We start from the raw sequence: 23,012 nt of genomic DNA on the forward strand, positions 1-23,012 counted from the left end.
TTGTCACTGGCACCTCAAGCTCCTTAGCCTGTTGCAGCTCATGAAACTGTCTCCATGGTAACACCCTACTGCAATCTAGCAGGCCCTTCTACGTGTGGTTCGCTCTCCATCAAATGCCACATACTTACGGTCAATATCACTGGTTTCCTGCTCACTCTGGTCCTTGTTCTTGTAGAAGGGAAATTTTCGGGAAAAGAGGTTCTTTTTACGCTTGTCATTGAATGACTGCTGAAGAAGAGAAGGAGGGGCAAAACAAAGGATGTCTAATGTCTGTGTGAACAAAGGCCCAGACCAGCAGCTTTGTGGAAGCTGACTCCTATAACCACATTATGCAGCGCACATTTCAGTTCAACACTATCTTCTCAGCTCATTAAAAACAGAGGTGGGGTCCTGGCTTTGCTCACACCCTCTGCATTTCACATGCTTACTACTGAGAGAACTAGCAGGCTGCTTCATCTTGTATAGCTTGACCTTTACTTGACAAATTTAGGCTTGCTGGGAGTGCAAAAAGATGTGACAAATTAGGCTGCTAAAAGATGGCCAAAATATAATGAACTCAATTAAATCATTGTTACTATCTAACATAAAGGTTACAGTACTTAAAAAAAAAAAAAAAAGAAAAACAAACTGATGCAAACAGCTGATATCACAACAGTACACCAGAAGTATTTGCCAGTGTTATTCACTTAAAAAGGCAAAACTGTACTTTGGTGACGATTGCTAAATAATAACCTACACAGTGAAGGAAAATGGAAGTTAAAAGCTGGCATTTTACAAATGCTCTTACAATAAAACTGAGTAACAGTGAAATAGGAAAAAAAAAAGAAAAAAGCAAAGTGTCTAGCTAAGGTACCCAAACAATAAAAAAATAAAACAAACAAAACCCCCCAACCCAACGCTGTGTTTGTTTCACTTTTTTCACGACTGTAATTCCTGTCAAGCTCATGGGAAGAAATTACTTCACTCCTCTCTTCATAAGTCTGCATCCCAATACCAAGATGAACTTCCTAAAGATGCAAAGTAATTTCATTTGTTTACTGCAACAATTGTGCTTTCAAGGGTGCAGATCTAGAGAATTACTATGTGAAAATCCCTGTATGCCCAAGAATCGTGTACAGCAACTTTTGACACTGACTGCTCATGTTGCTGAAGAATTTCTGCATCGCAGTTGCTGGGAGGGTTTCTAGTTAACTATATAGACATATATCCATCCACACATTTGAATATAAACTATTATTGTGCTCCTTGTCTGAGTGGATTTTTCATTCATATACAGCTATAAACACAAAAATTTAGCCATATGTATCTAATAACTTCTGTTGAAGACATTGCATTATTACAGCACCTTAATTTACTGTTCTAAGTCAATTCAGAAACTCAGTGTACAAATAAATCAGTAACAATTTTACTGCACTTATGCCCAGAACTAAAACTAATACAGCTAACGTGAAGTCAGCTGAGATGTCTTTCCATTTTTAGGCAAAAGTGAATATGCCTGGACATGAAATTTACCCCTTTTTTCCATTTTGTTTGCAGTCACTGTTACTGGAAGGACAGCAAAAATAAAATCCTTAGCTTGGTTTTGAGACCCTATGCTACTGTTTATTTCTAAGCCAAGCAGAGCTCATGTGCAGCAGGAAGTAATAGAACTTCCACAAACCCTTTTTTTAAAAATTGCTTTAATTTTTCCCCCCCATTTATACATTAAAGATAATGTTAAAAGTGATTGTCTGTCTGTCTTCAGCCAGTGTGAGCTCATCTTCCTCTACTATATATGCATGTAATACAGTATCTCCAATACCAGCACTGAGTATGGAATGAAATACAGTAACAACAAGGGGTCAAATAGCACAAAATTATATCAAATGGTGGACCACCTTCTTTGGTACAATTACAAAACCAGCATTTCACTTTCTTAAAGAGAATGCCTACAGTCTAACACAAAAGCAGCACCCTCCTATGGCATTAACAACCCTTCTTAGCCACCTGTTTTCATGCAGACTTGCTTAGCCATATCAGCTACTGAAACATCATCCAGGAATATTTTCATTACTATTGTTTAAAAATATTTACTTAAAACTAGCAGGTGTTAACAAGGCACATGGCCCCACAGGAGCACAATTAGTGACATTGAGCTCTGGAAACAGCAATAATGTGTTAAGTAGGAAATCCATAAAGCCTCTAATTGGCTGGCATCTGTGTTTGACTAAAACTGTCATTCCACTGTAAGAATTATTACATTATCATCCTGACATATGGACAAAAGAACTGTTTTCAAGCCAATCATATGCTCACAGGAATCATAATTAGCCTGACAAGGTTTTAGGTTATGGTCCTCCTGGCTTTCCTAATCTGAGGTCAACAAGTCATTGCGATTGATTTCTCATAACTAGAAAGGTTAATGCAATCTGCAGAACAAGGGCAACAAAGAAATGTGCCCAGAGGAGATCTTTGCTAAGTATACTGAATTTTAAAAAGTGGAAGTCTCACATCTCTGTCCTTGTTCCATTCAGACAAGTCCCTCTGAGTTTGAGCAAAAGAACAGGGGGAAATAAAGGTAACAAAGCTAAAATGGAGCCGTTTAACCAAGGTGGCATTTGCATAGTTTGTACTACAATTTGTATAATTAAATTAAAAGGAGTGGCTGATTTTTTATCCTTCATAAAACATAGCAGGCTTCTTCATTTTAGTTTTGAAAATATTTTGCAACAATAATTATTTTAACTTTCTTTTACTGAACTAATGTTAAATTTTATGTACTGCATGTATAATGGTCAGAGTCAGTTCCATTGCCAAAATAAAGAAAATAAAAGTAATATTATACTGATTTTGCATAAAAGATTAGCCAAAAGATTATTCCTAAAAGATACCATGATTATAAAAAGCTAGAGAGTATTGCTTATTAGTTGCAAATGCATAGTAATGGCATTAATTTTTTTTGTAAGCCCACTGCAAATCATATAAGCAAGAATATATTTGAACAGAAGCAGCACAGAAAGTGAGATAAATGTGTACATGAAAGGAAAAAAATACAAGGGAAAAAATTTAATCATTTGTTGTCCAGATTTTTTTAAGCTTTCCACGAAATGAAAGGAATGTGAATTTTAATGTTTGTCACCACTAGGATTATTCTTTAAGGTTTTAATGTAGGAATTTTGAAGTACAAAGTTGCTATTTCATCATATCCATGGAGTATTATCATATATAGACAGACACACAGTCCATGGAGGACACATGTGGTGCAGGAAACGTACTGGGGGAAACGTCATCATGACAAGTACAGGAAGAATACTTCAAGGAGAAACCATAATGTTGAAACATTTACAGCAGAAGCAAAAGGTTGTGAACAGTGTAAGCATGTTTGCAAAATGAAAATGTTACTGAAGAACAAGAACTGCAGTTCTGTATCAATGGCAAGCGTAGTTGCTTTTCCACTCAGTGTTCCATGCAAATCCCTGGTGCTATGCCAGCACACAGGGACTGTGCACTGACTTTGCACACCGTTAATCTGCTGTCCACAGTTTATTGGTAGACAAATTACAAACCCATGCAATTATCTGCCAAAGAACATGGTAACATTTGAAAATTTGAAATAATAATGATTAAAATAAAGTCCTTAAGGTGTTTCCTTTACATGACTTCTAAATATTGAACTCAAATTAGAAAAAATATGACCATGTTAAAAATTACCACATCAGTTGATAATCAATTATCGCCAACACCAACATCTGCAGGCACCAAAAACAGGAGAAAAACTACAAATCTCATGAATCCTCAAGGCAGTGCTATAATTCTTTATCAGAAAATAACTAGAGATAATGATTTCCTTTTAAATAAATATTTATAGGGGGAATAAAAAAATTTCTTTTTCTCTATCTTCTTTCTGCGATTCGTCATTAATAAACTGAAACCTTAGCTGTGTAGCAGAGTTATGTACATAAGGATTTGACTGCCAACACAGATCTATGAAGCACTTTAGAATTTATTTTTATATTTTATATTTTATATTTTTATTTTATATAATTTTATATTTATTATTTTATATATGTGATTTCTGAAATTATCAATACATTCTAGCTCAAGTGAATAACTAGAAGAAATGAATGTCTAGAAGGAATCTTTATCATTTCCAGTTATGGATGACTACTGTAACAGTATTCATTACTGCTATTAAAAATATAATCACTATTTAAGAAACAGCTCCCTCAGGAGCTTAAGGCATCTTTCAGACTTCTGAATATTTCAAATATATTATTACTTCTTGAAGGCTCTTACATCTAAAATGCACATACCTAAGTCTTCAAATTACTAGTTATATATTATAGTTGCAATCTCTAAGGTTGCAAAATTGTTACTCAAATTTCCAAATGATCAAAACGTTGCAAAAAAAGCCTCACCCTCAAAATAAAAGTAAAGTTAGCTGCTGTTCCATTATGAAATTGCTATAATTTCAGCTATAAATGTAATGTTCTTATTAGTAGTAAAGTACCTGCACTACTTTCTCACCACTCATTCCCATCGTAGGAGTGGATTGAATACTCTGCAGTAAACTGCACCAAGGGACTGCCTCAAATTAAAATGAGGATTTGGGTTTTGTTGGTGGGGGTTGTTGTCCATCTACATTGGCCATTTTACATGATTTGAGCAGTCACATCCATGTTTGTGTCGAAAGAGAGGGTCAGTCAGAAAAAACAGCTGTGAGATAGAGACATATTCTGGGCAACAACGGCACTAGCTTCAAGTTTTTGTTGGCCTGTGCCCTTGCATGAAGTTCTTTGAAGGTCCTACATCCATAATTGTAACAAAGAAGTTACTTCCTGTGGTGTGCCTGTGTACTTCATGGAAATCAGGTGAGGTTTTTTTTGTTTTGTTTAGGTTTTGTTATCTTTAATTGGTAGTAGGCTCCTTCCTAACGGAGAGCCCACATGTAAAATCCATACTACTTTAGAAGCAGTACTGCAGAGCTGTTAGAAATGGAACTATTCAATACTTGATTAGCAGTTTTATCTCCTATCACATGGAAGTATTAATGATAATATGTAATTCTAAGGTAATTCTTCAAACAATTTGCAGTGTCTTGGCAATTAAGTTTGCTTTGGTGCTCAGAATTACTTTATTTCTACTTGACAATTTAATTTGTTCATTAAAATCTTGAGTCTGCATACAAAAAACCACTGAAAAATGTTACCATTCACAATGCCAGGTGTAATTAGCACTTCATTAACTCACCCCTTTATCTCCTCTTGTTTTGGAATTGAATTTCACTGTCTTTAAGCGGGCTCGTTCTTTTTTCTCAACTCTACCACAAAAACATAGGCAAAAATGGTAAATCAGCAGAATTCAAAACTTCAAGTTACCACTGGTTACTGTGTGAGCATCTGCCTGTACCTTTTGCAGTATAGATACTTATTTGCTGATGACACCTCCAGAAAATGGAAGCCTGATAATGGCAAACCGTATGGGAAAAGCAAGGTGTCATTTCTCAAGTGATGAGCTGTGAGTATTGGAGTACTTTTTGCTTATATGGGTTCACTAAATCCAGACGGTGCAAAGAGAAAACCTGACTCAAGAAGTGAACATCCTCAATTACGAGTTGACAGAACATATGAAGAGTCAGAGCACCTAATCTCTTATTTGGGTCTCTAGTATGACAACGAACACCTCATCTCTGTTTACTCTGGCCACCAAAGAAAGATTTGCCACATTCCAGGTTTTGAGTAGGAAAAATTCATGGTGGTGTCACCATCTGAATCAAATTCACTCTGAAGTTTTTCATTAGTAATTGGTATAATGCTATTAAAACAAATGGTAACAGTATTAAATCCATTACTTGCTTACAGTGCAAACAGAGAGACGGAATTGGATCAGCTTTATCGACTTCAGCAGACAACTCCTAAGGCTAAATATGATTTTAACACATTTCACATTTACTTAGTCAGAATCCCACTAGAGATTATATTTTTTTCATTAAAAAACAAAAACAAACAAAAACCCCCAAAATAACCCAACCCCAAACAAGTGGCTGATGTGGTGCAGAATTAACAACAAACAAAGAGCAAAGCATACGCAACGTATGTCTTAATCCTATCACATGTTTAACAGCAGACACCTTAACATCAGTAAGGTCTGACATACCTGCGTTTGCTTGGGATAACTCCAATTTCCTCACTTTCTCCATCTGGAGTTACCTGCCGTGCTTGCCACCATTCATCATCAGAAGCATTAATGACATGGAGAATATCTCCAAATTTGAAGTTCAACCCTTGACTCGGAAGGCCGCTATCTTTAGTCTTGTCATAGTCAAAAAGAGCTCTGCATTAAAAAGAAAAAAATGCAACATAGGAAAAGAAATCACTAGAAGAGTATCAACAGCACAAAATATGAGGAAAGCTGCCTGTGCTTTTTGCAAGTGAATGCACTCTCTCACAGACACACACAGAATATGTAGTGTAGTGTCCATGCACACTTCTGAGTTTTAATTAATGGGAACAAACTTAATCCAGAGCAAAACTCTAGTGCTTCATAAAAGGTCCACTGAAGATACCTCCTACAATTCAATGAGTACTTTGCAGGGAGCAACTTACGTATCAGCCTAGGATACAAAAAAAGGTAAGCAAGTACTTGAAGCATACAGCACTGCCAAAAAATCTTCAGCTTCATTTCATCTGTAAGATCCTATGTTTGTCAGTGATGCACTTTTTGGTATCCTTCTCAATTTAGAGACTTCATACCAAATCCAACACAAAGAAGCATCAATAGATTACAATGTGAAGATCTCAAATAGATTCCTTTTCCTTGTCCAAATTCACTTCATTTCTTCATCCCAAACACTAATCTTAGGCACTTTTCTCTGCTAGGTTTTCCATGTCTCAGATTTTTTTCTAACTCATGTTAAATATCACTAAGTGATAACTGTTTGCACCAAAACTTGTTTTAGCTTTATGAACTTTGCTTTTCTTAAACACTGAGTTCAAAATCAAAACCATGCCTTTCTTGGGCCATAATAAGTTATTAAACACTTTTTATAAATCACTAATGTTTTTAATAACAAGAAGAAGACAGAAGCTTTAAAATGGCTTAAAAATTTTTACTTCCATGATACACAAAGCCCAATATCTAAACTCGCAATACTTTTAATATATTAAATTTCTAATGTAATTTTTTAAGTCTTTGAAAGTTGAAAAATGACAGAATCACGGCATGTTATGTGTTGGAAGGGACCTGGAAAGATCATGTAGTCCAAACCCCCTGCCAGAGGAGGGTCACCTAGAGGAGGTCCCACAGGAACACATCCAGGTGGGTTTTGAATGTCCCCAGAGAAGGAGCTATTCACCTTCCTTCAGTAGTGCAATCTCCACTGTAAGATCTTTCAGTTTAAGTCCATAGCATATTTGAGATATTCTGATTATTTTTAAGAAATCAGAAATCTTTTCTTCCCTTGAAACAGCTGAAATACTGCAGGTGAGAAAACTATACATGTCTAGCAGTTACTCCTCCAGAATAATTCTGCACATCTTTGTTCAGGAGCAATCTGGACAAATATCATTTCATAGCTCACAATAAACAGCAAACAATCCATTATGTACTTTTAATGCAGTTTTGAGTTGTCTACATTTTCATTGAATTCACTAACTGCATCACTTCCTGAGAGTTCTTGTTAGTATTCAAGCAATGATTTCTACCAGCACTACTTTTAACCTCTAAGATTTGGTTGAGTATAAACTTGTATGAGCGATGAGCTGGGCCTACCAGCATTAACAAATATGTTGGATGCACAAATGAAAAATAAAACACACAAGAGTGAAATGGAAGCACAAATGGAGAAAAACATAACCATTAACACATGCACTTCAAAACAGATGAACAATTACACAGAACAGTTTTTTGCACAATGAAAGGCAGCTTCATCAAGTTTTTTTTCCTCTGGTGAGGTTGTGTCAAGTAAAATAATTTCATTGGAGGGAAAAAAGTCAAAGCTGGTAGGACAGTTTGAGAAGATAAATGAAGGTGTCACAAGGCAGTGGCAAAACTATACAGCTACAATTCTATGAACACCAAGAACTGGTAATAATCAAAGAAATGAGCCAAAAAGTGAAGAGAATTAACAAAAATATCTGTTGATTCCAACTGATTAACATAGCTTCTCCTGTATGCCTGGCAAATCATCAAATGAGAACTAATTTCACAGCCAAGATGACATATTTATTGATGGACTGGTATAGAAAAAATAGCTTTTTACTAACTCCCTGTAAGGAGACTTTTCACAGATTCACAGTGCCATTTATTTCATGTAAGGTTCAAGCAGAAACTTAAAATAAATGTGGTATTCCTGACCAACTACTGCTTTGAACAGAATTTTCTCTAAATTCTATTTAAATTTAAATTAATTTTTATTTCTAAATGAAAGTCCTAAAAAATTATTTCACAAAGAGACCATCAAGTCCTTCCTTTTATTTCATTTCACTTTGTATCGCTCAGCAACTAAACAGAAATAAAAAAGCCTACAGAAACAGAATTTAAATTGCATGTTTCATGAGTGTTTACGCTTCAAAACCTAAAATGTAATGGCTGTGATAACAGTGCCAAATATGCCAGGATGTCTTTTTACTTGGCCACAAACATTGTTTTCAATATCATAGGCTATCGATCAAGTTTTACTGAAGCATTTCTTCTTTTGGGGTGTTCTTGCCGAACAAAGCAACAGGAATTTATGCAGCAAAAGCATCTCCATTTCTTATTTAATGAAACAGGAATCAAATCTTACTGCTTCAGAATAAAGGTTATTTTATAAAGGAGGGGCTCTTCTTCCCTCTGAATTTTTGGGGAAGCTATTTGGATGTTTTGACTAACAGAGTAACATAGGAATGGTTCAATTAAACTCCTAGATGCAATTACACTTTTCAGACCTGGTGCTAATGCTTCAATGGATTTAGTTCAAATTCCCTAATGATTTCAAAACTGTTAAGTTTCTTCCACTTGGAGATGCAACTATTTTCTGCTCTGCTTCAAGCAGAAATCAGCACCATTGTTTGAATCTGATACATATCACATTGGTCAAAAAATGCAGATAGGCAATTTCTGATTTTGAATTCTGTGAGCACTGCACAGACTGAGATTTGGCATACAAGATGAGATAAACTATAGAATAAATTTACTCTGTCAACATAGTACAGAAACTTGATAGCATGTGAGCTTTTTGAAGCTGTGGATGAAGGAGGGGAGTGTACAGATACAGGGCAGATGCAAAACCAGGAACATTTTATGAGACAATCTCTTTCCTCTCAGAATAAAGATCAAAAGAAATATAAAGCAAAAATAAGAGAAAGCCATTAAATCAGTACATCTTAATTAGTCGGGGTACAGAAAGAAAGTTAGATGTGCAAATGAAGAGTTAGCTGCAGTTGAACTGCTGTATTTGTATTGCCTTCCAAGGACTGTTTGTTATGTTGCTATTCAGCATATATTGATATACATACACTTAAAGAGTTCTCGTTTTACTTCAAATTGTATTTTGAAGAAAACAAAACTGACTTTTCCTTAGTATTACATAATATCCCCAGAATACTCTTTACAGGCAGACTACTCAAAACCACCAAGTTTCAATTATAGAGACACGATAATGTATCTGATTTTATTTGCTGTTCTCACAGAATCAGAGAATCTTAGGGGTTGGAAGGGACCTCCAGAGATCATTGAGTCCAACCCCCTGCCAGAGCAGGATCACCTAGGGCAGCCACACAGGAATGCACCCAGCTGGGATTTGAAAGTCTCCAGAGAAGCAGACTCCACAATCTCTCTGGGCAGCCTGCTCCAGTGCTCTGTTACCATCATTGCAAAGAAGCATCTCCTTGGGTTAAGGTGGAACCTTCTGTGTTCTAGCTTGTACCTGTTGTTACTTGTCCTGTCACTGGGCACCACTGAAAAGAGACTGGCACCTTCATCTTCACATTTTTTACAATATTTTTATTTGATAGGTTTTCTACCTATTTGTTGGATTTATTTTTCAATTTTGTGTTTCATTATATAACTGAAATCCTTTAAGGCATATCCAGAACTAAATACTATAGGAAAAAGATAGCTCCAGTCACTAAAATAGGCTTTGAATCAGTACAACTAAAAGTACAAAACGATCATAGCAGAGTAACTAATAATAAATAAACTGGATAACTGACATCTGTCAGTATCTAGCAGTAAGTGAAAAGACTCACAAAACTTAGTGAGGCCCAAATTATATCAGAAACTAGACAGAACAGATGTGAACCCATCCTGTGTATAGCGAGTTGCCTACCAGCTTTTGGCATCTTTTGGTGAGATGACAAGAGTAGATCTCAGAAGCCCTAGCAGTATCCTCTGTTAAGATATGTGGGTAGAAAAGTGTTTTTCCTAAGCAATTTTTGCATCTTAGATTTTTGGTCTGACTTATAACAAAAGCTGATTACCCAGCCTCTAAATCCTTTCTTGGAAAGGGAATTCCCAAGCCTCCATAAGGCTTCTGCCAACAACCTGGAGAAGGGTAATTTTTTTGCAGCAGCTGGCAAGGTCAAATTCTCAGTTATTTACAGTTAACAACTTCCATCAGTGACATAAAAGCTACAAAAACACAAAATGTTTGTCAGTGGCTTTAAATACAAAGCCAATGTGTGAATGTAAGCACAAGCAGTTTAGAACCTAATCAGGCTATAGCTAACCAAGGAAAATAAAAGTATTTGGAATTGTTTAAGATTTGTTATATGATGAGGGCTAAAGTGATAAATGATGAGATATGGAAAGGAGGAAGATACCATCACAACATCCATGTGTTCAGCTGCCTGTGGAAATTGTAAGACATGGATAACTGTGGTAGCAAGCACTTACACTCAGCGTTTAAGGCATTTATCCACAGAGATTTAAATGTTGACCCCCAAAAATATTAAAGGTAGACAAAGTACACACACAAAAAGAACAAGATCAGCTCTGCAAAACCAGAAACCAGATAAAGCTACTAAAATAACAAGTGAAAGCATGAAGGCTACATGTTCTAGCCAATGGAAATGGAAGCCCTGGATGAGTAATTTCCTATTTTTTTCCCCAAAGCCTTCAGAAATGGGTTGCAAAAGACTGTCTGTTATGAGCACAGATACAATTACTCAAGTACCTGCCTTGTGTTAGACTTGCTTCCTTTCTCATAGTTCAATAGATAACAGCACCATGAACAAAACAGTATCTGCTTCAGATGGGAGAAGTCAATAGGATTTTTAGCAGGCAAGCCAGTGAGTTCTTACAACATTTTAAACCAAATTTAAGTCAAGCACCAGCACTACTGAAGTCTTGCCTACTCTTATTAAAATATTCTGGCCTCTGCCAAGAGGATACTGCTGGCTTTTATTCAATCCAGAGACGAGCTGGTTCAAAGAGTTAAAAAAAAATCCATTTATTTTTAAACATGCAATCCTCTCACCCACATTCCATCCTTGAAACATTATGCTTTAATAGTATATAACTGATGTAGGAGTTCCTTGGCACATTAATGATCTGCCCAACTGATGTAGGAGTTAGTTGGCACATTAATGAGCTGCCCCTTGCCACGATTTCCTGGTGACACCCTCTATTTTCTTAACTGCTTCACGATCTTCTACAGTTTTACTTCCTTTATGTTTAGTTCTATATGAATAAATTAACACAAAATATTCAGGTCATTTGCTTTGATGCATTTGCTTTTGGTTACCATGGAACACGTTCTGTAAAAGATGCTACTGAATATAGAAATAAGATTTCTTAATACAAGCTGAGAATATAACTCAAGTACGTTGACGGAAGCAAGATGGAAATCTGTTAAAGCTTAAAGGGAGAGCATAAATTTGAACTCAAGAACTGAAGGAGGAAAACATGAAGACTGCTGTCACAAAACCAAACTGCATTAAGCAAGATGTTAATCCATCTTATACAGTCACATAAAGAATAAATGGCTATTTTTGCTCGGAGAGGCAGGACAAAAAGCAAGTAAATAGCACCACTCTTCAAGGGTCATATAGGGCTCTCACTACTTTTCAACTATAGTAGACTAATCAATCTAAATGAAGCTTTACTTTTAATACATTCTGCATATAAATATGATTCTTTAAGTTCAAGAATGAGTAAGTAGTTGTCTAAAATGCAAATACAGAAACACTAAGCCTACAGGAAAGCAGACAAACACACTAGCTGGGAAGGGGAAAAAAATGATTACCTGACATAGAGGGATCTCTTCTGGCTGGTTCGCAAAGATCCTGATCCCGAACTAATGCTACTGTTCATCATCTGTTCCCGTAAATCATGTATTTTAGCTTCAAAACGACTGTATTCTGTAAGGAAGGGAAGCATTGCAATTAATTTCCTCTGAACTTCAGCAATTACTCAGAAAAAAGCTAAAAATCCCAGAGAAGAAACAGTTACAGCTTTTCCAATATAAAGAAAACCTCAATGTTTCCATTACACGTTATGTTTTGTAATTACAAACGATGATAAAATTTTTACCTTGTAATTAGAAGTGATAAAATTTTACCTTGTAATTAGAAATGATCATAAAATTTTACCTTGTAATTAGAAACTATGATGAAATTTTACCTTTGTCAATATTCACTGAAACAAAATTTGACATAATCGTGACTAGACAAAGCAAACCAACAAGGAAATGATCCTTCAAAATCTCATGCTTTTAATCTATAGTTCAGAGTAGCTATTCTTTTTTCTAATAAAGAGGAATTTTTCTACTAATAATTATCAATTTTATGGTAATAAGAAGACTGATACAGCTAAATTTTAACCCATGACATAAAGAAAACTTTGGAACATACAGAAGTTTACAATCAAGAACTATGTATTTTAAATGTTAAGAAATGGGGAATTAAAAGTGTCTAAAATTAGTGGACTCGAATTAGATAAAGAATTCAGCAATACAAGATGGGAAATACATAAAATATATGCAAAAATATCTGAAGAAGACAACGTTTCCATGGGAGCTCAGGAAAGAAAAAATATTGCAGAATTCTGGCATGAATCTCGATCCACTTGTGCACAGCAGCAGAGATACAAACTCCCTCTACAGAGTTATATTCAATGTTAATCCTGGAAAAACGGATTTTGTTCTTAAGCAGCACTGTGTACTAATAAAACTAAACTAAAGGCATTTGTTTTTAACTATAAAGGCAGAGAGTAAAAGAGTAATGGCTTCTTCAGGACCAACAGCTCCTGAAGCAAGGTACTTACATGCTGTCATGTATCTACTCAAAACAAGGAAGTTTTTCCTTCAGTTGAATAGTTTGTACTTCAGGATCAACAGATCCACTTGCAGAACCTTCCTAGTTAAAAGAAACGTTCTGCAGCCACCACCTTCACCAGGAGACCACGTGATGCCAGATTATAACAAGTCAACACAGGGAGAGCCAGGGTGTGTGCAGCAAGCAGCTGCTCCACTGGCTAATTCATGTCTCTTCCTAGCTGCACCCTCATTCCCTGCAGGCATCAAATTTACTCAGGAAATGCAAGATTGATGGAGAGGGTTCTAAAATGCAAAAATCTTGAGGGAAAAAAACCAAATCTCTAAACTGAAGTTCCTTCTATAGTCATCTAAATACTAGGAATGATTTCTCATATTCCATTATGTAGCACTTTCTCCCCACACACTCATCGGTGAGCACCATGGCTTAGAGACTAACCAGAGAACATTTAAAAAATATTAAGTCACAGAAGAACAATTTCAGAACCAGATTCTGGTAAATCACTTTCTTCATCAAGGCTACTATTACATCTGATGCTTCAGCAACAGCAACTACAATTACCTCTATCCATACCAGGATAATATGACAGTCTCTCAAATATGGCTTTTGTCCTTTAAACCCAACAGCTAATCAATCATTTTTAAGATAGTATCTTAGCTTTTAAAACACATTGAGTACCTTTTTACAAATAAAATCCAGATCAAATCATTTAACAGCACTAAATAAGGCTGACAAAACAAAAGCAGCATTTCTACCACTACCATAATGCTCCTGTTAACAGCAAAAGAGTTTAAGATGACCTGAAGGGAGTATCAGAAGACTCCTTCTTTTAAGAAGCAATATCCCCCTAGGGGAAGGGCTTTGATACAAAAAGAATAGCATGCTCCTGCTGTGCTTCTGCTGCACTCTGTGGCCTTGGGTAAGTCAGCTCACTTGATTCATTGGTACCTGAGAAATGATCTTTTATCCTTCTCACGTGTTTCTTGAGTGTCTTGGCAGATTAAAGCTCTAAACTTCAAGCATACTACAAGATGGTAGCTGAGATTTCTGGCAAAAGAGGTTTGTTTTGTTTCGGTTTAATATGCCCATGTAAAAGGAAAGTAAGCATGGAAAAGACCAGATAATCCAAGCATCTTCTTGTGCTACAGCCTGTTTGGTATTGACACATCTACAGTTCACTGCAGCAGCTACTGGGAAAGACCACAAATTTCTGTTAAGAAACTATCATCTGTAATCTACTGGAAGAATCAGATTTCTTCCTACGTAGTATGCAAAAAACAGGGAGACTACTCCTTCCTGTTGTTTAACTCTTCTTTATCCTGTATATCATAGCCAGAATCCTGCTCTTGCAGTTTCCTGGAGTAATTTAATTTTTCTTATCAGAACTCCTGCGAAGTAAGTGCTGACTGAGGCACAGGGAATCTGTAAGAGTAAGAAGAATCATCTCTACAAGAGGCCTTTGCCATACCAATAAATCAAAAAAGGAAACTAATGAGATAAGACTGGGAAGGCTTTGTGTTCATAAAGAAAGGGTGCCAAGAGATGTCATAGGAAAAGCTTAAACAGTCTGTACAGACAGAATCTGGTGACCAACTTTGATGGAGAGCAGGCTAAAAACTTGAGCTATCTTCCTCTCACAGAAGGTTTTCAGAGAAACAGAATGGATATAAATCTCAAAATCATTGGGTTTGGAGCTGAAAAGCAAGCAGGATTTTGATGTTTTCTTAGTGTTAGATACAGTGGTACTGAAACTAATGCTGGAGACAGAAGAGAAGGCAACAGCAGGACTTTTGATAGTATCAGAAAAGCAGCATCCGTTTGGCACCCAAAGGATCAGCATCCATCCCCTCTGGACCAGTTAGGTTTGGTTCACCTTTAGGATTATAAAGTAGTGTGAGCTCTGATAATCTCTAGGAGAGGTTGCATTTTATCTCTGTGATTTAAGAGAGTTGGATATCAACTGTCTTTAGCATCAGCAATCTCTTATTAAACAGAAGACCAGTGACGCCATTTATGAAAAGTAGGAAAGCAGCTGAAGGATAGCAGTCAGAAGATTGTCCATAGCTGCCCCATCTTATGTACTCTAAAAGAAGAGAATATCAATATCCAAAAGCTGGTAGCAAGAGTGGAGACTCTCAACTGAGGTGCCCATGTATACAATTTTATTTCATTACAGAAGCATCAGAAAGCTACCTACACATCACTATGTTTGTAATCAATCCCTGCAGTGTTCTTACTACTTATTAAATGGGGAAAGAAAAAAGGTTAAAAAAAAGTGCCAAACCAAACAAATTACAGAGAAGTAGCATCAAACTTGCACTAATGGAAGACTTCATACAATAGGTGTAAAAGACAGATGACTTCAGAAGAAACTTCTTAGCTAAAAAGACATAAAAGCAGAAATGTAGGAAAAAAAGAAAAACATGATCTTAGCTTAACACTTATCTCTCACACTGATAATAAGGCAAGCATTTAGGGATGAGAACTAGGCAAGCACAGAGTGATAATTCTTTACAGCAATTAACTCTCCCTTTTCTTTTGGCAGATCAATGCCATATCACCCCTAAATTTTCCTAGCAGGTCCATACATGTATGAATCTCTGTGGAAATTACATGGGTGTACTAATAAATATTTGAACTCCACTCCCATCCTCAAGAATTTTCACTGTTTACAGAATTCCATGGTATGCCTACATTATCTATTTGACTGGGTTTTCTCATCACAAGACTCTCTCAAATGCTAGAGATCTCTCTTTAAAATTCCATCCTTTCTTATATGGGCTATGTATAATGTTACATATATAGGATATGACAAAATTCATGATATTGTTTCCTCTAAGTTACAGTGAACAGTACAATAAAATTCCACAAGACTAAGCACGACAAATCCATGCAATGCACATTCAGCATCCCAGAAATTTGAAGCTGGAACAGGCACAGTGAACAAAGTATAAAGAAATGTCTGCTTTCCTGGCTAAAAGGAAATGAAGAGCTGAGCTCAGAAGGAATATGATTGCTCTCTGGTCTAATGTGTTCGAGGTATCCAAGCAGAAAGGACAAATTTAAATGAAAAAAAGAAACTGAGTTTAATGCAAAAGAAGCAGGCTTCTCATAGGAACTCTACCTCCAAATACACTTTCAATTTCCACAGCCATCAAAACACTGAGACTGTAAAACAGTAGTTGAATAAAAACCATGGTGGCAGAAGTAACACTGCCCTTCCCAAAATGAAATTAAAAAACCCCAAACAAACAGATAGAAAACCAAAACACACAATCCAAATCCTCATGCCTTTCAAGGTAAATCTGACCAGGACCTGAAACCTGATGTACATGCAAAAGCAGTGAATGGGGCTCAGGATCCCTTCTAAAGGTCTAGATTTTAGCAAATCTGCAGATACTATGCATGAAATGAAGGGCAATAGGCAGCAAGGCTAACATGAAACAGAAAAAAAAAAAGAATGTAAAAATAATGGTATCTCTTTTTGCCTAGCATTTTCCTAAAAGTTTCCAATAAATTTAGGGGTAGGAAGGGAGGAATACCTGTTATCAGAACACAGAGCTTGAAGCAGCACAAGCATCTGCTGCTTCAGTTCATGGCAGTTATCCAACAGCACCCCACCACAGCGGGGAAAAAAAAAAAAAAAAACAACCCAAAGCCTACTGAGGTTTACACATAATCAGTTGTTAAGAACATTGGATGGATACATCTGGACTCAAGTTTAAACCTCAAAATTATACTGGATAAGCAGATGGTGCAAAACTTGAATAAATCTGCTTTAATTCATGTCTGCATGTACTGCAAAGCAACAGACCAAAAAAGAAAAAAAAAAGAAAAAAAAAAAAAGAACAGGGGGCAAGAAAAGATTAAGAAAATCCTGAAAGATTCCTCTCTTCCTGAGCTACATCCTAAAATGATTTTACCTGGAAAACTGTAATGTTTACAATGTCAAAGTTAACCTCAACAGAAATAAAAACTTCAGAAACTGAATCTCACCAGTGAAAGTCTCCTGGACTGCCTATCGGATGGGATACATGAGGACAGTGAAACACACACACATTAGAGTTTATATTAGAGTGGATTAGAGTCTAATCAGGCAGGAGAAGAGGGGAAAAAAGAATAGGCCACAACAAATTGGTTTGCAACACAGGTCCTTCCGAATGGGGCAAAAGAACAGAAGACTGCAACAAAGGGTGGAAAGCTCAGCAAACAGCACAGAAGGAAAAGCAGCTCATGGAAGCATGGATGTGTGTGCAGGGAACAGATGGCAGTACAGCTCCGAGAAGCAGAGATTCTTACATATACTGAATCCATGAAGAGCTGAAAAAGTTCATTTCAATTAAAAAAAGTGTGTTCCTTGCTTCCCTCTTCCCATCTGTCTTTGGAAAGCCCTCTTTAGCAGGACACGTTGGATCTGTCAAAGTAGGACTCTTGTGCTGACAGTTTTATGTAACTGCTGCTATATTCTTTTCTCCCCTCTCAGAATACCAAATTTTCCTTTTCATGGTGCCTCATATTTGAGAAACAGAGCCTGAGAGTAAGTTGGGACAGACACCGTCACACTGATTTTGTACTGACCTACTGGTTTTCAAATCTAAGATTCTCAGCAGGACTGTCACAGCACACAGATGACTGAAGTTTTATTACAACTTCTAGTCCTGTACTACTACCATCCCTTGATTATCTACACTCACATTTCATACATTCATAGGCACCATTCATGGTTTGCATATCTTTTCTTTTTACACACCATAGGATTGATTTCAGATGGTAGAGGAGCCCGGAGTATACCACATTTAGTACAACCATTCAAAACCACTAGCAAACAGGTTACCTATTAAAATGAAATCATAAATGGAGCATCATAAATAATTTGAGGTGGTATTATCTGGACTCAATGCTTGGTTTACATTAATATGACCTGAGCGAGACCACAATGCATTCCATATACTTAGTGACTTTCATGTACTCTAATGTGTAATGAGCTTGTACCTCATTAACCACTTGGAAGACTGGGCTGCAGAATTTCAAACCTGATTAGAAAAACTGCATTTGTATTTAGTCAAGAACACATCCCAGAGAGCCTGCAAAACTCAGAGACACAATCCAGTCACTGCTGCAGTGAATTCACCAAAAGTGTTGTTGAAGATATACCACACATTCGCAACCTGTAGAAGACTGAACTGCTCTTAAAGAAAGACAAACGACTTTATGTATTATGTTAAAGAAAAGGAGTGAGGGTTTAAAGGATTTAAAGATGTGTAAGCTGCTTTATATCCTCTAGCCAGACTATATATAGCAGAACTCTTCTAATCTTAATGGGCCTGATTCTAAAGGTACTTTAATTGACTAATCTGGATTATTTATAAATTAGTAGAACCCAGTACAAAACAAGCAGGGACCAAAGTTTGGAAGACTTGAGACCACTTACCCCAAAACAGGGTAGTTTTCTTTTTTTAATTTTAATTATTTTTTCAGGGTTTACCATTTTATTAAACTGGGGTGTAATGATCTTTTATACCAAAACTTTGGTTAAGACAGCCCATGTTCTCAGCTGGAAAGCAAGGGAAGCTTATCCTCTTGGTACAAAACAAATACTGAAAACTAAATTTTGCAAAAGCACTGTTGGCTGGACTTTTACAAACAGAAAATTTACAATCTATTTCAAAACAAATTGCTCACTAAATAATCTTATTTTATACACATGAACCTGTTGATGTTTCCCAGAGCTTAGTTAATCTGTTAAAACTCCCCTAGAAAACAGGGCACAGATGAAGTGTCAGAAACAGGGGGAGGTGGGAGGTTTTTATTTTTTTTCCCCTTTTGACTCATTTGCTACAAGGGCAAGAGAGAATGAAAAACACAAGGCTGTCATACTTGGAACTTATTTTCAATAGATGAATACCTTCCTTCAAAACAAAACCAAACCAAAATATGAAAATCCACCTAAATATCTGTTTAACAAAGTATGAGGACTTTTGATTGAACTATGAGTCATGAATATGTTTTGCAACAGAGAATCACTTACTTGCTTTAAAGGTGAAAGGAAGACGTGTTACCTACCTACACGAACAACATGAGTTCGGAAGAGATTTTACAAAAAAACCCTTAAAATCTTGCTTTGAGGTTCTGACTCCACCTTTTCTTAATCTTACACTGATCCACTCAACCACCTAAGAACATGGAGCTAATCTGATCACTTAACCATATTACTACTCTTTCAGAAAAGAAGTAGATCTATTGAGATGGACTTGAGCAGCTGAATTACAAAGAGAAGAACAATGTAGATTCTAAACAACAGGCAGCTGATAACTCATATGAAAAACCCATTACTATACTAGGGAAAAACTGGAATTCTATTTTGGTGTGCAAAAGGCATCCTTGGGAAAGTGCTGCTATTCCTTCCAGTCACAACAGTTATCTGAATTTTGCTCCATTTATAGGGAAAGGATCAAGTAACCAATGAATGACTGCTAATATCAATACATTTTGTCTGCTTGCTGTTTGAAGGCCCTCCAGGAGCAGGCTTCACAATTAGTATGTAATTGCAGTTTATGTTATACACTTATTTGCCCCATTCTGATCTAGTAGAAAATAATTATTTAAAAAAATAAAACTCATTTAATTCACAGAATTATTTTCTATCCAATATCAACCAAGTATATACATATACTTATAATTTAGTTCTTCAGCTGTTTACATCTAAATATTTAAATGCACCCAAGCTCCGATATAGTTATGGGACTCTACTGCACCACATACATTTTCAGAATCACAGAATCTAAGCTCCCAGAAATTGTGAATTTTGAGGTGACACTGTTCTATCATGTTATGCTCAAAACACATGTTTCAGATCAGCTTTTAATTTTAATAGCCACAACAGTGAAAATATCAGCACAAAATGAGGGAAGAGCCCTCTAAGGGCCCTACACCTCTGGACCATCCTACATGTCTCCCTTGATGCTCCTCATCACATTCTCTTCAAGCACTGAGACTCTCATGTTCCTGTATCCCAGCTATGCAGCATAATCACAATTCTGACCATATCCAAATCCCCACTCCCAGGAGATAAAGATATATCCGAACTGCAGAGAGCTTCCTCTCCTGTTTTGACACTAACATGTGCCCCTGCCACCCTCCGTATGTAGAGAACTCAAAGAAGGGAGATGACAACGTGGCACTGAGCAGCAGGAAAATGAAATGGCTCAGAAACATCTACAAACGAAAATGGGTCATCAAAATGCTGCTGTAGAGCAACAATCACTTGCTTGGAAACTGCTGCAAGTCATGGTACTTAGCTTCCAGTGGAATTCTTAGTAAAGTAAAATCCTTTTCAATTCAGGAGTGATGGGGGCAGGGTGGGGGGGGGGGTAGAAATTTGTAGTACAAGAGTGAAAATAAGGAAAGGCTTCCAAACAAAAAAGGTAAACAAGAACAACATCCTGACTTCACCACCACATGGGGTAATTGCCATTGCCCAAACTTCTACTTTTCTACCATGGACACCTTCTCTGCAGCACCCAGCCCCAGCAGGTTCAAACCCCCTGACCTAGGAACTAAGAAGATTTTGTACACTCCTGTGTGCCTGTTTACCGTACAAGCACAACCCAATAGGTGACTCCATAGCTTACAAACAAAGCTCCTTGGTAAGCTGCAAGATAAAGCATGGGATCTACAAGGAGAAAGCATAAGTCAATTGACTACAGTTGTGGTGCTACAGGAATGGTGCATGGTGTGCAAGTAACTTTGGTGAACAGGAAAATACCTTCACATTCCCTGTTTGACTTTTAGCTATCCCATGGAGCGCTGGTTAAGTTGCTGACATCTGATTCAGTGAAGTAGGAAAATTTTGTGCAGCATCTCTCAGATTTACTGAACACTGCTGGAAACTAAATGAACACCCAGACAGATATTTTTAGGAATGAGAGTACTTCTGCTTTCACCCAATTTTATAACCAAGGACCATTTTGAAAACGGAAGGGAAATAAAAAAAAAAAGTCAGCAGTTATGTAACTTGAGACCAGCTATAATAAAACCAAATTCAATTATATCAACCTACCCTAAATCCAGTAACTAGTATTTGATAAAACCATGGATTTGAAGAGACAGATATGGATATCATGGATACTCCATGATAGGAGTTTTCCAATGATTCATTATTCTACAGCCTACTCAAGCTTTTTTAAGAGACAGTCTCTTGTGAAAGTCCTCTTTTCCCATAAATCTGAGGAGAAACACAAATGGGAAATTTCTGATAATGTGGTAGGATGTGAAAACATAAATTAGCATTCCCTAACACAACTCTGTACATCTAAACTGTCATATAGAGTTACAGGGAGGGAAGTGAGCTGGTCCCAAGTGTCTTCCAAATGCTCCTATCATATAGAATTTAATTTACCCAGTTATAATGAATCCTGATGGCTGTCTAGAATCTCCTTGATCTATCCCAGCTATCACCATCTTTTACAAAATCCTGCTGGATTTATAAATATAAACCAAGCCAATATACAATACAAGCAGTTATAATTGATGCTCTTCATCTTTATGAAGACATTTAAGAAACACCAATGACAAACAATTTTGTGAACTCTTCATTTTAATACTTGTTAACTTTTTGAATAGCATAAAAAAAGAAGCAGAAATTAATTTTTTTATATATATATTGCACATTATATTTTTATATGTATTATTCAAATTGCACTGGGTTGGAAGGGCCCCTCCAAGGTCATCTTGTCCAACCTCTCTGCAGTCAGCAGGGACACTAATTAGATCAGGCTGCCCATGGTCTGATCTTGAATGTCTCCAAGGACAGGGCCTCAACCACATTCCTGAGCAACCTGTTCCAGTATTTCACCAGCCTCATTGTAAAGAGCTTCTTCCTTATGTCTACCCTAAACCTGCCGTGCTCCAGTTTAAAACCATTGCCCCTTGTCCTACTTTTAAATTCCCAACTTAAGTGAAGGAAAAAGAAAACCATCCACAGCTATAATTAAGGAAATATGAAGATGTTCAAAGAACACATGCACTTCTGTCAAGTACATTGAATCACTTGGATGATATTTCCTATTTGGAAAGTCAAACCTCAAACTGTTTTCCCATGATAATAAACAAACAAACAGTAACCTTGAAAGAAATATTCTCTTTATTCATCGCTAAGATGAGCAGTGAGTATCTGATCCAAATTACTTCCCACACCAGACCTGAATGAAACTGACAGTTTGAGTTCCATTAAATCTCTTTTACAAGGAGTAAGAAAAAGGCAAGCAGAGATGTTAAACAGAGACATTAGCAACTAGAGCTCTCTGGAGATAGGTTGGCCCTGCATCAATTAATACTTTGCCTCCAAACTACAATGAATCTCAATCTCTTACACTTTCCCTTCATTGCATACTTCAAAAAGGGTAGAGTAAGCCCTAACATGCTTCCAGCATCTTGACCCTGAAGGAGATTTTAAACACTATTTCAGAAAGAAAGGTGGTCATGCAGACCAAGCATCTTTAAATAATAAATCCTTTGACTCATGTGTCAGATGCCTGTCCATAACCTAGGATCATTTAAGCAACACGTCCCACATGCATCCCCTCAAATACAACCCTTAACTCCTTGAGAACAGCATTCTCAATACAGCTCAGCTGCATACAGTCTTGCTCTGGATGCTTCAGTAATCATGATGGAATGAGTACAGCTCTAGGTTTGAAGTCTACAAGTGACAGTTGCTGAGAGATTTCTAAGAGGCAGCAGCGTATGTCGCCCTGGGCAAATCTCTGCATGACGCCT

The 23,012-nt window shown here is 36.8% G+C and overlaps 1 protein-coding gene across 17 annotated transcripts in view; it reads right to left on the reverse strand.

The window, feature by feature from the left end:
* Window positions 1-23,012, reverse strand: part of DLG1 (discs large MAGUK scaffold protein 1) — a 156,029-nt gene that overhangs the window by 16,708 nt on the left and 116,309 nt on the right. For 10 of the 17 annotated variants that reach the window (XM_054385855.1, XM_054385857.1, XM_054385853.1 and 7 more), the window contains 3 exons: window positions 12,206-12,320; window positions 6,136-6,312; window positions 5,230-5,299 (listed from right to left, as the gene is read on the reverse strand). In XM_054385855.1, coding sequence (XP_054241830.1) covers window positions 5,230-5,299; window positions 6,136-6,312; window positions 12,206-12,320 — 362 coding nt within the window. Of the gene's footprint in view, window positions 1-128; window positions 229-5,229; window positions 5,300-6,135; window positions 6,313-12,205; window positions 12,321-23,012 lie in introns of all 17 variants that reach the window. The other 7 variants (XM_054385851.1, XM_054385849.1, XM_054385845.1 and 4 more) reach the window with 2 other exon arrangements.

This window comes from Indicator indicator, chromosome 13 (assembly GCF_027791375.1).
Source record: "Indicator indicator isolate 239-I01 chromosome 13, UM_Iind_1.1, whole genome shotgun sequence".
Classification (NCBI taxonomy): Eukaryota; Metazoa; Chordata; class Aves; order Piciformes; family Indicatoridae; genus Indicator; species Indicator indicator.